We start from the raw sequence: 13988 nt of genomic DNA, 5'->3' as shown, positions 1-13988 counted from the left end.
AATGGGACAGTGGAGCTCCCAGGCGATATCCTATGCAACCTGCAAATGTGGGATGGCTTGGTGGGTGATTGTACACTTACCTGCCCGCCTTATCATAAGGCTTGTGCGAGAGAATCATTAGTTGCCAGCGAAATTCCACGAGCTGCTCCAGCTATCGCAGTTTAGTAAATACCCAGCCGGGCTGCGGTTCGTCCGCCATCACCTTGCGCATCTGATTCAAGTCCTGCCATATATCCTTAAGCGAAAAACGCGTCATTGACATGAAGTTATAGAGCTTGTCTTAGGCAATACTCCAGCTAACGGGAACATGCCAGTCATAACCATCTTCATCCGCCCCATCTAGCGGCCAATCCGGATTAACAGCCTATATCCAAGGGAAATAGCGCCCCTCCAGCTTCCAGGAGTCACGCGACTGCGATGTGGCGTAGAGGAAGACGTGAGAGAGAAGGCCGGGGCTCAGGCGGCCTTTGTCTCGAAGGTCTCGGAACTTTCTGTTAACTATTGTTAGTGGGAAGGGTATGCGGAGGGATTGGTCTTGCTTAACCTACTGTCGCAAAAAGTTAGATCGTCCTCTGGTTCCTCGTAATTGAGGAACTGAGTCAATTTGGTACTCCGGATTTGGTCAGACCCAGCACCCAGAGAAGGAACGAGGGAGACCCTCTGGTCGAAGTAGCTTTGAAAGTTCTGCCATGCTTCACTTCTGTCCAGTCCCGAGCAATATATAGCATATCCGCAGGCCTTGCTATCTCCCTGGTCGATAATTCTCTGAACCCATGGCGCGGGACCACTGTCGACGAATGGGTTATGTATCTGCTTCTGCAGGCTTGCCCCTTTCTCATTGAACCACCTAGAATCAGCAACAGCATTCCAGGCCTGCAATTCCACTGGCAACAGGACAGAGGCCAAGGCCTTCTGGTACGTATCCCACAGTGGCTTCTCAAAACGCTCGCGTCTCCTGGCCACGGCCTCACGCTCCGTGTAGGCCAGCAGGTCTATCCCGTGGAATCCCTGACGAATCAGTCTGGCCTCGGGGTGGTTAAGAGGGTCCCGATCCGTGGCAGCGGCCTGAAGTAAGTCATCAATAGAGCGATTGAATTGCTTCTGGCACTGCGCGTCCATTTCCTCATGGGATGGCCATTGCGCGATTTTGTGTTTTTCTTCGGGGGTAACCTCAGCAGGGTTGTTGATGGCTTTGTCGAAGAGGGGCTCGATATTAGACCAGTCTGACAGTCCGAGATTTTGGTAGTTTATTCGCATTTGCCGGACGTCCGCTAGTCTGGTGTGGATATCCATGGTCGATGAAGGGGTTGCTGTTGCTGCTGAGGGAAAACAAGCGCTGACAAGTTGGGACTCGTGCTTCCTGCCTGAGGCACCAATGCGCCGTCTAGGCATAAATATATAGATTCAATGCTATGTAGTCTACCAAGAATCAGAGTCTGATGGGCCCTTCGGTATGACCATTACGTCCAATCTTGCAAATGATCGTACTTTGTTACTTAACTGGCTATATAGCTCAGGTACGACATGCTATTACCCAAGATAGCGTGGTAGAAATATATATAATTAATCTACCAGTCTACAAGTGTACGATGATTTTGCAGAAGCCTCCGGGGCTTTGCTAGGGCACTAGACAATCAGTGCAATTTTACATGGCGAAACCCAGAGTCAGAAGTGTTATGGTTAGTCTGCTGGGCGGTTGGGATTCGATTCTGGCAGTGCTTTAGTGGCTGCGCTATTGATGCAAGTTGTACTGAAATTTGTGACAGCATTGGTTCTTTCATAGACTGCTAGCCAAGTCTTGATTTTTCGGTCTGGCAATGTTTTTATCAGTGATTTGATTTGGTGTTGGGTAATATGAGTCCTAGGCGAATCAGTCAAGTGAAAGAATATATATAACCGGGGCACTCACCAGTTGCGCTCCCATAAAGGCCCAGAAACCTGAAGGGTCGGCGGAAAAAATATATACTCGGCCACTTTCCCTAATATATATACCTAAATAGATGTCAGCTCCGCACATCTTGCTGTACTCGGATGACTCTTTCCATAAGCTGATTTTACAACAATCTCACTTTTACTAAATCATTTTTTTGCTTGCCACTAAAATTTTTAGTAGTTTCTGCCGCCGCGTACCTGTTTTAGTTTACATAGATTTTATCGTGTCGAATTTCATTTTATCAGATGCTTTTAGTTTGAGGGAATCGCTAGAATTTATATTTTAAAAACAAGTACAAAATACTACTCTATACATATACATAAAAGACCAAATCATTAGCCCCGATGGCTACACTTCTGGAGGCCACACTTTTGAACTCAGCCGTTAAAAGACGTTTTTCTCTCTTCCATAAATACTAATCGTTTTTTGTGCGCAGAATCTAGCGCCCTCTAATGAAATTGGTTTCCTTGCCGCCGTCCTGGATCCTTCACAGGTATTTTGAATCTCGAAGGGAAGGATCTTAAATCCGTGATAACACCGAACGGGAATAATATTATCGCGGCCTAAAATTACCATGGCCTAAAATTACCATGGCCTAAAATTACCATGGCCTAAAATTACCATGGCCTAAGATTGCCGTGGCTTAAGATTACCGTGGCCTAATTGTACGACCTTTTTTTTTGATGTGGAGAGCTGGACGATCAGAGGCGAAAAGGTCACCATGGCCAACTTGCAGTCGGATCGGCTGGGTCAATTGAACATTGCTGGGGAGTACTGGTGCCAGTGGTCTATTGAGTGAGAGACCATTTGCTTACGCGCCCCATCCAAGGGCGTGCGTAATATAGCTAGAGAAGGTCAGGCAGACGTAGATATACCTAGAATTGAATAGCAGGACAGGCTAGTCACTGCAGCTAACAAAAAGCATGGAGTGGGCGCCAGTCCGGGTGATACTAGATCATAACGGCAGATCTATCTCGATTTTCAACTCCAATAGCCAATGGAATCTCTCGCAGGAGGAACTGGTATGATTCTGTCCCGAGGCTTATGTTTTTAAACTAGCTATGTATAGGCAATATATTACCCAAAACCGCAATGAATAGAGTGGGAAGATTCAATAGCGTTGTGGTGATGGCCGTACCTTTCAGTCAACAAGTTACTCGCTTTCCTCGCGTTCCGAACACTTGCTGATATGGAGGCGCCCTCCTGACCCTCGAATCCAGAAACGTAGAACAAATTCGGTGCCAACTCCATCTGCTCAACTCTTTCACCCAATGGCATGTTCCCCTGAATAACAGGCATACCCTTGGACCAAAACTCTCGATGGATCCACCTAATATCTGGGTTGTACACACAGCCTGGCCAACGCACCTCCTCGTCCTCGTCCTCCCATGCTGGTTCTTCGCCAATCGCGTACCCCTCAAATTGCTTTAGCTTCCCACAACACTGATCTGGAAATGTAACTTCTTTTCGAGGCTTGCCATTCTTGCTGAATAAAGTAGCAACGGCAGAGTCTGAGAAGTTCTCTTTGGAAATGACTCTATATATGGGTTCTGAGCTACATACGCAGCCTGAACACATAGGACTAGACTCTTGGACAATCGAAATAAAAGGAGGAGCGGGAGAATTATCATCTCCAGTCGATTTCTCTGTATTCCAGATCGTCGAAGGAACTTCGGTTTTAAGCGGAAGATGGAAGGCTTGAGGATCCAACGCAGTTCGGGAAATGAAGTGCGTGACGTGTAGAGGCTGATATTCGACTTCTTGGGGAACAGCGGATGGAGCGGGATGTATTTTAATATTGCTGTGAAAGAAAGGAGCCGCAATGATCACATAGTCAAATCTCTCAGAGTATGTAACCTCCAGCCCCGAATCGGAATCCTGAGTCCAATAGACATTGAAATCTTGATGCCTCTCAATCCGTGTCACGGTAGATCCCAGCTTCAGCGAAAAGGAATTATCACGGCCAAGATGACTAGCTAGCTGCGATAGGAGATACCCATTTCCATACATGGTGAAGTTTTGTGGTTTCAAGCTGATCCTATGTGCATCTGCGAAGTGCCTTAGATCTGCTTCATGTGGTCCTGGTCGTGCCCATGCAGCTGCCCACACGATCATTTCTAGGTATGTCTGGAGGTTGTCATACACAGCCCAATCGAGGGAGGTTCGTAATTCCTCGTCAGTAGCTGCTTTCCAAAGTGTACGGCCGAGGTTTATCCAGAAGCGAGGCTTTAGGCCATCCTGTCTCAAAATTCGTCTCAAGGAAGGCCAGTTGAGAGGTGGCTCATCCGCCACATTGATCATGAGGTTTTGACCGTCCCAGAGACTGGCCCGATCTAACGCGCCAGGTGCTTCTGCGATTCGGAATCTATGGTCCTCATACTGATAAAGGTTTCTCACCTTGACGGTATCAACATTTATTGTGTGAGCAAGTTCGCTTATCAAATCGTCATCCCTGTCGAAGGTGTGTCCACCGGTGTCAACCTCTGAGCCAGTCCCGTACACCTTAGCAGTACGTATCCGCCCGCCTAGTCGAGCCTCTCGTTCAAATATTGCGAATTGGGTGGAATTCCCTAGTCTTTCGTCATTCTGCAGGAAATATGCAGTAGATAGCCCGGCGATACCTCCGCCTTTGCAGGTTAAATGGGTTCAGTAGTGGGGATTGAGTTGACATACCGATGATGGCCACTTTTGCGGGTGGCTTTCTCTCTTGTCCAGCAAATGATTCTGGTAGTGGGTTGCCTAGAGCACATTTTTCATGAATATTCGAATCATACTCCAAATTGTTCGACTTTGAGTTCGTGCTACCAAGGGTCCTGCAAAGTATCGGTCGCGTAGCAAGGAAGATGATGCAGAAAATGCTAACAAGATACAAAGAGCGTTGCTTTCCTCTCTTTTTATACCTGCGATGGTCTTCCATCATGAGTGAAATGTAGAATTAGAGGAAAATGTAAAGGCGTTATCGGCAGGATGCTATGACACCGATCCAACAGTCAACACGTGTCCTCCATGTCGGTCGAGCTTAACCATGACACTGGCTTCGGTCCATGATCGAGCTCGGCATTCTCTGCATTTTAGTTACTTTCCCATTTGCAGTTAGACATCGGCAGCTGCTGAGTATTAAAGGCTCCTGTATGGTAAAGTGTCAGTAATATCTGTGCTTCCCCTATCTTAATCTCACTTCTCTGCCTAATTGTCCTGGAAAAAACCGAAGATTGCTCTTTCTTATTAGAAAGAGAGCCCGATTTTAATTGCTTGCTGAGGGTGTCGCCTAACAGTAAGAATTTTTAAGGAAGAATTGTAAGATATTTTGTTTCTGAAGGAGAGTGGGAAGGCAAATGCTGATATTCTAAATGTAAAGTAAGGATTATCTATCTATAATAGAAATACCTAGATTAGACTAGGATTAGTAGTGCTCCATCACCATGAATCTGCCCACTAGCCTTCGCCCGGATAGTGTTACTGGGTGGGAGCAGCAGAGATATTTTATGTTGTGGGAGAAGAAGCCGTTGATGTGTTTTGTTAGGGGGAGAGAGGGCTCGGGGTGGGGGTAGCTGATAAGCATATTTGATGCCTAACAGGCTTGTTCAGTGGTGTGGGGTAGCCTCAATTTAGCTTGAAAGTAGCTAGATTGGTTGTGGACTACAAATATCGTGTTTAAACTACGTGCCCTGAATATGTATATCTCCAGATGAGCCATTGTTTCATACCAAACACGAGACGGGAATGGGATGCATACAACCAGCATCATTCTATTTCTATAAAGTATACTCTTAAGCCAGCTTCGCCTTGGGCTGACGAAAGAGGGCGTCCTGGATGGTGGTTGCCACCAGCTCCCCCGACGGACTCCAGATGCGACTGTCGATAGCCCCTCGTCCCTCTCCGCCACGACTGCTGGACATCTCCTGGGTGAACCACGTCCTGTTATTAACAGCCATCTCTTCCGGACTGACATGAAAAAGGATTTTATGGCTGAGGCTGCCGGAGATGCCCAGGTCAGTGGCTCCAAAGGCATGCAGCAGGACGCTCAAACCCGCCCGATCAGAGACGTATGCGTGGAGAGCTGCCACTAGATTTGGATCGAGGTCCAATGGCTCCGAAGCACGATACACATGTAAGCGTCTGTGGGAAGTTCCTGGGTTTCGGTCGCTGTGCTCCTGCAAATCGGGAGTTCGGATGTCAATACTTGGAAAGTCGGCGAGCCTGATTGAACCGACCCCGTTGGGTCCCTTGAAGTAGACATCCTGCGGGTATGAACTGGGATTTTCGTGTAGAAGATCGCCATACATGTCGGCATCAAACTTCAGCCAGTATGCTGGTCCGCTTTCTCTTTGCTTGAAGGAGCAGGTGAGGGCGAATGCGACCGGACCAAGTTCCTTATCACCGTCTGTTTTTGGGAACGGGCACTCATCCGAAGGGGTCGTTGGCTGGCGAGCAATCACCTCGCGCAGAGCAAACGACCGCGTTATTGATAGTGTTTTGACTTCGTAGATGAATGGCCGGTTGGCGTAGCCTGCCAGCGTCCAGTAGCCATTGGCTTCATGGATGCGAAGACCGGACTCTCGGATCCCCAAGCTGGCTGCCCAGATAGCCTGTGCGAAAGCGTGTCCTCCGTAGGAGCGATTGACGCTCAGGGGTTTCCCGGGCGCATAGTCGTACGATAGCGCGGGGAAGGTGCTCATGTATCGTTCGCCCGCAGTGGGCAATTGCTCCAGGTGCAGCGCCTGAACGAAGCTCGGCGGCTCCGATGGGGCAATTGCTGGCATGGCAGGTGTCTTTGACGGTCGTGATTGAAGCTACGAGGAGAGGAATAAAAGAAGAGGAAGAGGATGATAACTGACCACGCCGCGGATCCTCGGGGTCGAGCTAAGCCGCTTTGCCGAGGTCCGTCTTGGTTATTGACACTCCATCCCTGATACACCTCCACCCGCTGTGTCCTTCATTTTGATATATACAAGATCCTGCAGTCTATCCCTGCCCTAATCAATCAGCTGTGCGGAATAAAGGATTGAAGGTGGCAAGGTGCAGGTCATTAACTGGCTGATCTAAGAGCGAAAATGCCGCAATATTCGGCCAGAATAAGGGGAAGGGGGCTGAGAATACTGACAATTATGATAGTAGATCTGAAGGGAAATGGGAATTAAGCAGCAAGAAGATATTTTGTTTGTAGATAGGCGTGGGAACCCGTAAGGAGAAATCACCGGCACCACTTAGTTACTTGACTAGATATAATGTTACAAGGCAAGCTACCTTGTTTAGAATGATCATATCTGACTGGACTCGAGACTGATATATGTCGGCACAAACCCCCAATTGAAGAAGCCTATCATGCAGCGACGGTGATCGGTGCCTCAACAAGTCAAGGTAGACATCGACTCCAGCCTGAGGTGCTGACTCGATTCATGTATCAAAGCATGGCCACTTGTCTCTCCTTGGCGTTCCATCGGTCTCTACTCAGCCCCGGCTGGGATGTTACTTGTCGGAGGCTGAGCGGACATCGTAAGACATCAGACGCCTAACTTTGTCTCGTACCGTGCTTCATGTCATCTCGAGCTTATCCAGCCAAGCATTGGCAGTCATAAACATGAGAATAAACCCCATCGCTGGTTTATTCATCAAGCTGGATTTCAAAGCAGTCAGCGCGCTGCCTTGGAATTAAAGTATATAAATTGGGAGCTTGTCGGTGTAGCTCACATACCATTCATACAAGTTACACTCAAGACCTTGAAGGACAGACACTCTTCTCCCTCACCCAAGAAGCTCAAATCCCAGCTCTATAATCCCAGCTCTAACCCTTTTCGGCCACGGAATCATGTCTCACCTCGAATATTTCAACTACAAAGGATGCGGCGAACACATGCGCGAGTTCCTGTCATACAGCCAGGCCGTGCGTATTGGCGATCGTATCGAGATCGCTGGCCAGGGTACGTCGTCCGCCTTTGCTCAAGCTCTTCTCCCTGACGAGTCACAGGCGGCTGGGACCCAAACACCCGCGAAGTTCATGCCGATTTGTCAAATGAATTCAAGCAAGCGTTTTCCAATGTCGAGCTGGCGCTCAAGGATGCGGGGGGCAAGGGTTGGGACCAGGTGTACCGAGTTCACATCTACGTTCTTGACACGAGCGACGTGGTTGTCGGGCTCCTGCCGCAGAACCTCCGCAGGTGGATGCCAAATAATCAGCCTGTCTTGACGTGTGTAGGAGTCAAGGAGCTAGCATTGAATGGGATGACGATTGAGATTGAGGCATATGCACGAGATGACCATCGTCAATAATGAATCAGATACCCCCCATCCAATGCGGTTATATATGGTTATGGCCTCCATGGCGCATTTTCACGAGGAGATAAAATATTGTAGCAACAATCTCTAGTGCGTGATCAGGTTCGCCTCCGATCAATTCAGGTCTCGCCATGCTGGCCCAGCCGGACTAAGGAATCCTTGTTTCCCGCCAGTAAGGGCACATTTGATGGCACGGTCACTGTGGGTAGGAAGCTTGCAGCCGCTATTAGCTTATGGAAATAAGATAGCTACTTGGCGTCAAGTCGAAGCTGCATCTCCATCGCTGGCAGATAAGAATAACGCCAGTCAAATCGATGCTGACCAGTTTAATCACAACTTGACTTGTTTCGGGTCGTCGTGTTGGATTTTGGGGATGTTTATTGTACGAAGAAGTTATTATGAAAGGATTTAATCCGCCAAGTCCCTCCAGGACTAACACCATAAGAAGCGCCTGTTAATGCTCACGGTCCAGAAACCCTCCATCCCACCAACGCAATCTGTAGAAATGTCCTGGACGGACCAGCCAGTAAGTAATACCTTAATATAAGTCTCGCCATGTTAAAGAGTATTTCTTATCCTTAACTATACTAGGACTATTTTTATATAGCTAAGCTAACCTAACTCTTCTCTCTCCTGTTAACCCCTGCTCCAGGCCCTTTTAAATTCAGTCTGCTGACAACCCTGACTGCACTACTAGAAGATCTCCTAAAATACATGGAATACTATAAGCAGCAGCATAATCTACTAACTAGTACTGCTGCTATTATTGTAGATACCCAGAACCAGAACCAGAACTGGAGCTAAAATCCCGAAGTAAATCACGGCCTGGTCCCGCTCGCTGATTTTAGGGTTACGGTTGCATAAAAGATCCGATTCGTATAAGTACATACAAACAACACCGGGACTCATAGGCCCCTACGATGGAATAAAAGCAACGATAGATAAAAGAGGGTATCTTCATGACATTAACGCCAGCTTCAAGAGACCACGCACGGGATCAAACGTGCAAGCAGCCTAACCGAACCGAGAAGCTAACGCATGAGATAGTGTAAAATCAAGATATATGTACGTAGGTAGTTAGGTAGGGAGATATCCTCATGACGTGACCGTTGGCCTCAACAGACCCGCTGACGGAACCAATCGAGAAGCCAACTAGCCTAACCAAACCGAGAAACCAACTCATGAATCGATGGAGTAGAAGTCGTAAACGAAGGGAGGTAGGTAGGCAGGTAGGTAGGTAGGTGTATTATACACGCCCGGGGCCGCGATCACCCCCTTCCTTGGTGTTGGGCGCCGGGGGATCCGGATCCGTCTTGAAATGGGTGGAGGAATCCGGGCTCTCAGTGACGGTGGTCTCGCCGGCGTTATTCGACGGCAAGCCCAGCAGGGCGGCCTCCTCGGCTGGGTCTTCCGGTAGACATATGTTGAGGATCAGGCCCAGCACGGCGGTGACGGCGAAACCGTTGGTCATGACGAGGACGACGGCGTCGAGCAGACCCTGCAGGGCGTGGTTGTCCCCGCTGTAGGTGAAGAAGTACTTAAACCACTCCGGGACGAGAGTGGCGGCCATTCCGATGGCGAAGGAGGCGGTGAGGATGAAGCGGTTGCGACGGGTAAAGGGGATGGTCGAGATAATGCGGACGCCAGAGATAGCAACGGAGGAGAAGAGGAAGGTAGTCATACCGCCTAGAACAGGCTTAGGGATGGCGATAAGGGCGGCGGCGAACTTAGTAAAGATACCCATAAGGACAAGAAACATGCAGCAGCAGAAACCGGCCTTGCGGTTAGCACACTTGGTCAGGGCGATGACGCCGTTATTCTGGGCAAACACAGACATGGGCGTGATGGTGGCCAGACCGGCAATCAGACAGGTTAGTCCGTTGCCCAGCACGCCGCCCTGGATGCGCGTGTCGAAGCTGGGCCCCTCGACCTCCACCTGGGACACGTCGCAGGTGGCGGTGATATCGCCGATGGACTCCATCATGATAACGATATAGACGGCCAGTAAGGGGAGGATAAGGGGTGGATAGAGGGAGAGCGGGAACGTTTCCACCCAGATAAAGGAGACCACAGGGGCGGCGTCGATGCCGGACTGGTCGAAGTAGCCGCACGCGCCGGCGACGATGCAGCCCACCAGTAAGCCGATAACAACGGCGCACGACTTCATGATAGGTGAGCCGAAGCGTTCACACAGGATAATCGTTACGAAGACGAGGAAGCCTAGTCCGATGAACTCAGCGCTGCCCCAGGGGAGGGGCCGCGGGGCGTCGGGGCTGGGACAGAGCATTTGTGCCGCCGGGTTCTCACCGCAGGCGCCAGAGCCACCGGCCCAGTCTTTGATGCCGCTCTCGATGAGATGTACTCCGATGAGCAGCACCGTGGGGCCGGTTACCAGCGGCGGGAACACCTTGCGGAGCACGCGCGGGCTTAAAAAGGAGAGGCCGATCTCGAGCAGCGCGCAGAGACAGGAGGTGCCCAGCAGCGCACCGTAGCCCTTTGGGCAGGGCAGGCGGTTGCCGTTGTCATCCAGCGGACAGTAGCCGGTCTGGTACATCTGGGCGAAGGTGCCGGTCGCGACGGTAATGGTTGCAAAGGAGGTGCCGACGACGGAGATGAGTCCGGTGCCGATGTAGTAGCGGGTCTTGTGGACGTGGAAGCGGGCCATCTGCACCGCCGACAGAAGACCCGAGACGATCAGCGAGGTGGAGACGAGATACTGATACTGGGCTCCGACAAAGCCCACGCCGCCGCTGCCACCGAGGATGAGCGGCGGCGCAATCACACCCGCCAGCATGGCCAGGGAGTGCTGTAGGCCGAGCAGCAGGGCCAAAAAGACGGGCACCTTGTCGTCGAGGCCGAAGAACGGGGCGGTGCTGTGGCCCTTGGTGATGAAGGGGATGCGCGGCGTGAACAGGAAAGCGTAGTCATAGTCGCCAAAGAGGCCCTCACGGGTGGTCAAGGTCTTGACGATGCGGCGGCCACGATCCGCCAGGGTGCGCTTGGGACGGTAGTCCGGGCCAATTTGATCAGGGCCATCCATGGTGAGGCGGACGAGGGGTAGTAGACTTGAGCTGAGTCTAATGTCAAACTAATGTATCCGTCGATGGATAAATAGCCTCCACCCGGGATGTCGAGGCAGAAAATGCGGGAAACAGCCCGGCAATATATACCAAACCGCTGGGATCGATCGACGGCGCGACAATCGGTCACAACACCCAGCTAGACAGGCGGGGGGGATCACGAAGCAATAGCCGCGAAGGAGCCAGGTGGAATGCGGGGGAAGTACAACCCAAGACCGAGGCGGGCGTGGAGGCGGGTTATAAACGACGGCATTGTCCGGGCGAGGAGGACGACAGCGACAGAGCAGCTATTATCAGCGGTTTCGAGGGTACCGTGAGGGAATGAGGTGGATGAATCGAATAATGCCATAGTGTCTATCTCTGGGCGCCAGGACTTTAGGGCACCGTTGGCTGCGTCGGGGTCTCGGCTAGCACGCAGCCGGGCCCGTATGGTAGGTCCCTCGTCCAACAGCTCTTGGCGGTGGAGTCTGGATAAGAAGCCTCACTGCTGTACGAGGCCAGTTCCAAACCCAGTCTTATCAGCGCCCAGAAGGGCACCGCCGAACTCCTCACGACCTTGGATCAAGGCTTGGCCGTCCGAGAGCCAAGCAGGCGGCCTGCTGCGTCCCCGGACAAGCCCTTATCCTGCCTGGGCGGTTAACAGAGGTTGATATGGAGCTCTTGTTGGGCGCAAGCAGCTGCAGTGCTGTCTCGGGTCCGCACCAACCCCCAGATAGTAGTCATCGCATTACTCAGAGCGAGCTATATCTGCTCAATGTGGGGGGGATACCACTGATAGCGGGCGGAGTCTGTGTCCATTCCAGCCAGATTCCATAAGACGTTAGACACTTCAATGCCCCGACTGGGTTAGTTGCGCTAACCCGATCTGGGTGGGCTGCTTGACAACATGGCTTGCACTAACCTTAATTCCCGGTCCCTCTCACTTCTCTGCTTCCTATTCCTACGAGACAGAGATGATCGTGGCGCTACAGAGCTTCTTCCCCTCCCCTCAGCGCCATCCATTGATAATGCCAACACTTCCTTCTCCCGTCTGCTTCCCTTCACCCGTGCGCACCACCACTTCATTGGCGACCGCCCTGCTGTGGCTTTCCAAACGTGATCGGCCACGATCGGAGCTCGCCACGAGAAGCATCCCAAAAGACCAAGAATACGGGGCAGCGGTCTTGTTTGAGAGGATTCATCTGGTGGCGAGACTTGGCGGTGTTGGAGAACTGGAGAGTCCCGACGGTGACGATGAACTTGGTCGTACTGACGACGACAGCGATGGAGATGGTATAGTACTCTCGGGATAAGCTCAATCGACTATCCTCTCCGTCCTCCGTTGAGGCCTCCATCGGGGAGTTCCCCGGACTTGGCTGAAGGTTGGAAAGGCAACCAACTATAATAGCATAGCTATAGCTCCATTGTCAGTAGGCAGGGGGGGGGGATGAAGTTGATCGAAGCTCTTGCATCTGACACATGGAGACACTCCTCGCCAGGGTCACCAAGGACATGCACGGTCCGTGGAATTGTCCTACCTTGTAGCTGCTCTGTACCCCGTCCGCCCCTGAATACCATAATGTATGGTGGTCTGTGCCGCCTTGCTTAAGCGCCAGGCACCAGGCATGTGTCATTATCCCCCCGAGGTCCTATATGCTCCGGAGTACTCTCCTGATACACTACTCCGTCCAAGAAGGAAGCACGAACCATTAAAGCTCGCTTAGGGCTTGCGCACACTCTATTGATAGTCCAAGCCTTTCTGGGGGCGGTACTGAGCATCGTATTTCTGGGTGCTGCACGAGAGTTTTCATCTAAATTCGTTCCACATGAAGTCCAAGAGGCAAGTATAACGTACGTCCGTATCAGCGCCTTTTCTCCTCTGGGTTCTGCGGTCGAAGTTGCTGTTCCCAACACAACACGCGCGATGTATAAGCCAGACGCTCCACTCGTGATCGGCTCAAAGTGGCGGTGAATATTTTCCTTGACCTTTTAGTAATTTCTAAGTTCCACGTCGGCGAGTGGGTGCTAACTGTCAATATGCAAGCTGGGGTACGCCTTGCTTGTGATATGATCGCAGCCTTTTCTGGCCTCTCGTATTTTGTCATGACTCCAAGCCGCAAGAGGAAGGCTGAGGCACCATCTATCCGTGGGTTTCTCGTCCTGTTTAAGCCAGGGTCTGCTGTGCTTATCGAGTCGGCTATTCGTAACGCGTTATACCTTTGGCTCGTATCTGGTGTCATTGCTATGTCAGGACACTAATGCGTCGTAGTGGTTACCCGACCAGCATTCCTCTCGGTGGTCATAGTTCTTATTTTTGAGATTCCTCTTCTGCTGGTAATGTCCTTATATGGGTGCGAGTCTTTCGCATTTTGGCTCAGCCGGTCGGTGCCGGTTTCAAAAACTGTAGCACGTGTGTGGCATACTATTGACTGGTATATCTTCCGTCCCCGCTCCACTTGCTGTAAGACCCATCTAGAGTAATATAGGTGCTACATTTTCTACGTAGTCTCAACCCAGCTCACAGCTCTCCTCCTTGCAACCTGCACCTCCTGGTACCTCGCACAATCACTCATCTCAAATATATTCTATGTACTTCCCTGGGTCATCGTATGTCAGACTGTTGACCTAGACCCAAGGAGCGCGTGGACATACCATAGTCTCGTCTTTGAGGGAAGTTTGGTGTTCACTTTCATCGAGATCTTGGTGATTGACTCCGTTTG

The 13988-nt window shown here is 50.9% G+C and overlaps 6 protein-coding genes across 6 annotated transcripts; 1 reads left to right on the top strand and 5 right to left on the bottom strand.

The window, feature by feature from the left end:
- Positions 1–456: 456 nt before the first annotated feature.
- Positions 457–1293, bottom strand: APUU_12388S (uncharacterized protein; the record flags this gene model as incomplete). Its single annotated transcript, XM_041698583.1, has 2 exons — positions 457–491; positions 549–1293. 2 exons carry the CDS (start codon positions 1291–1293, stop codon positions 457–459), a joined length of 780 nt encoding a protein of 259 aa, XP_041551754.1.
- Positions 1294–3010: 1717 nt separating this feature from the next.
- APUU_12387S (uncharacterized protein) lies at positions 3011–4853 on the bottom strand (the record flags this gene model as incomplete). Its single annotated transcript, XM_041698582.1, has 2 exons — positions 3011–4560; positions 4607–4853. The coding sequence occupies 2 exons, from the start codon at positions 4851–4853 to the stop codon at positions 3011–3013; spliced, it is 1797 nt and encodes a 598-aa protein (XP_041551753.1).
- An 850-nt stretch (positions 4854–5703) lies between these two features.
- Positions 5704–6696, bottom strand: APUU_12386S (uncharacterized protein; the record flags this gene model as incomplete). Its single annotated transcript, XM_041698581.1, has 1 exon — positions 5704–6696. The coding sequence occupies one exon, from the start codon at positions 6694–6696 to the stop codon at positions 5704–5706; it is 993 nt and encodes a 330-aa protein (XP_041551752.1).
- Positions 6697–7742: 1046 nt separating this feature from the next.
- Positions 7743–8203, top strand: APUU_12385A (RidA family protein; the record flags this gene model as incomplete). Its single annotated transcript, XM_041698580.1, has 2 exons — positions 7743–7854; positions 7902–8203. 2 exons carry the CDS (start codon positions 7743–7745, stop codon positions 8201–8203), a joined length of 414 nt encoding a protein of 137 aa, XP_041551751.1.
- Positions 8204–9455: 1252 nt separating this feature from the next.
- On the bottom strand, positions 9456–11249 carry APUU_12384S (nucleobase:cation symporter-2 family protein; the record flags this gene model as incomplete). The annotated part of the gene is made up of 1 exon (XM_041698579.1): positions 9456–11249. One exon carries the CDS (start codon positions 11247–11249, stop codon positions 9456–9458), a length of 1794 nt encoding a protein of 597 aa, XP_041551750.1.
- A 1101-nt stretch (positions 11250–12350) lies between these two features.
- Positions 12351–12623, bottom strand: APUU_12383S (uncharacterized protein; the record flags this gene model as incomplete). The annotated part of the gene is made up of 1 exon (XM_041698578.1): positions 12351–12623. One exon carries the CDS (start codon positions 12621–12623, stop codon positions 12351–12353), a length of 273 nt encoding a protein of 90 aa, XP_041551749.1.
- Positions 12624–13988: the final 1365 nt, after the last annotated feature.

The sequence above is a fragment of the Aspergillus puulaauensis genome, chromosome 1 (genome assembly GCF_016861865.1).
Source record: "Aspergillus puulaauensis MK2 DNA, chromosome 1, nearly complete sequence".
In the NCBI taxonomy this organism is placed as follows: domain Eukaryota; kingdom Fungi; phylum Ascomycota; class Eurotiomycetes; order Eurotiales; family Aspergillaceae; genus Aspergillus; species Aspergillus puulaauensis.
Note: the sequence above shows the minus strand (reverse complement) of the source record. Positions and strands in the feature narration are given on the sequence as shown.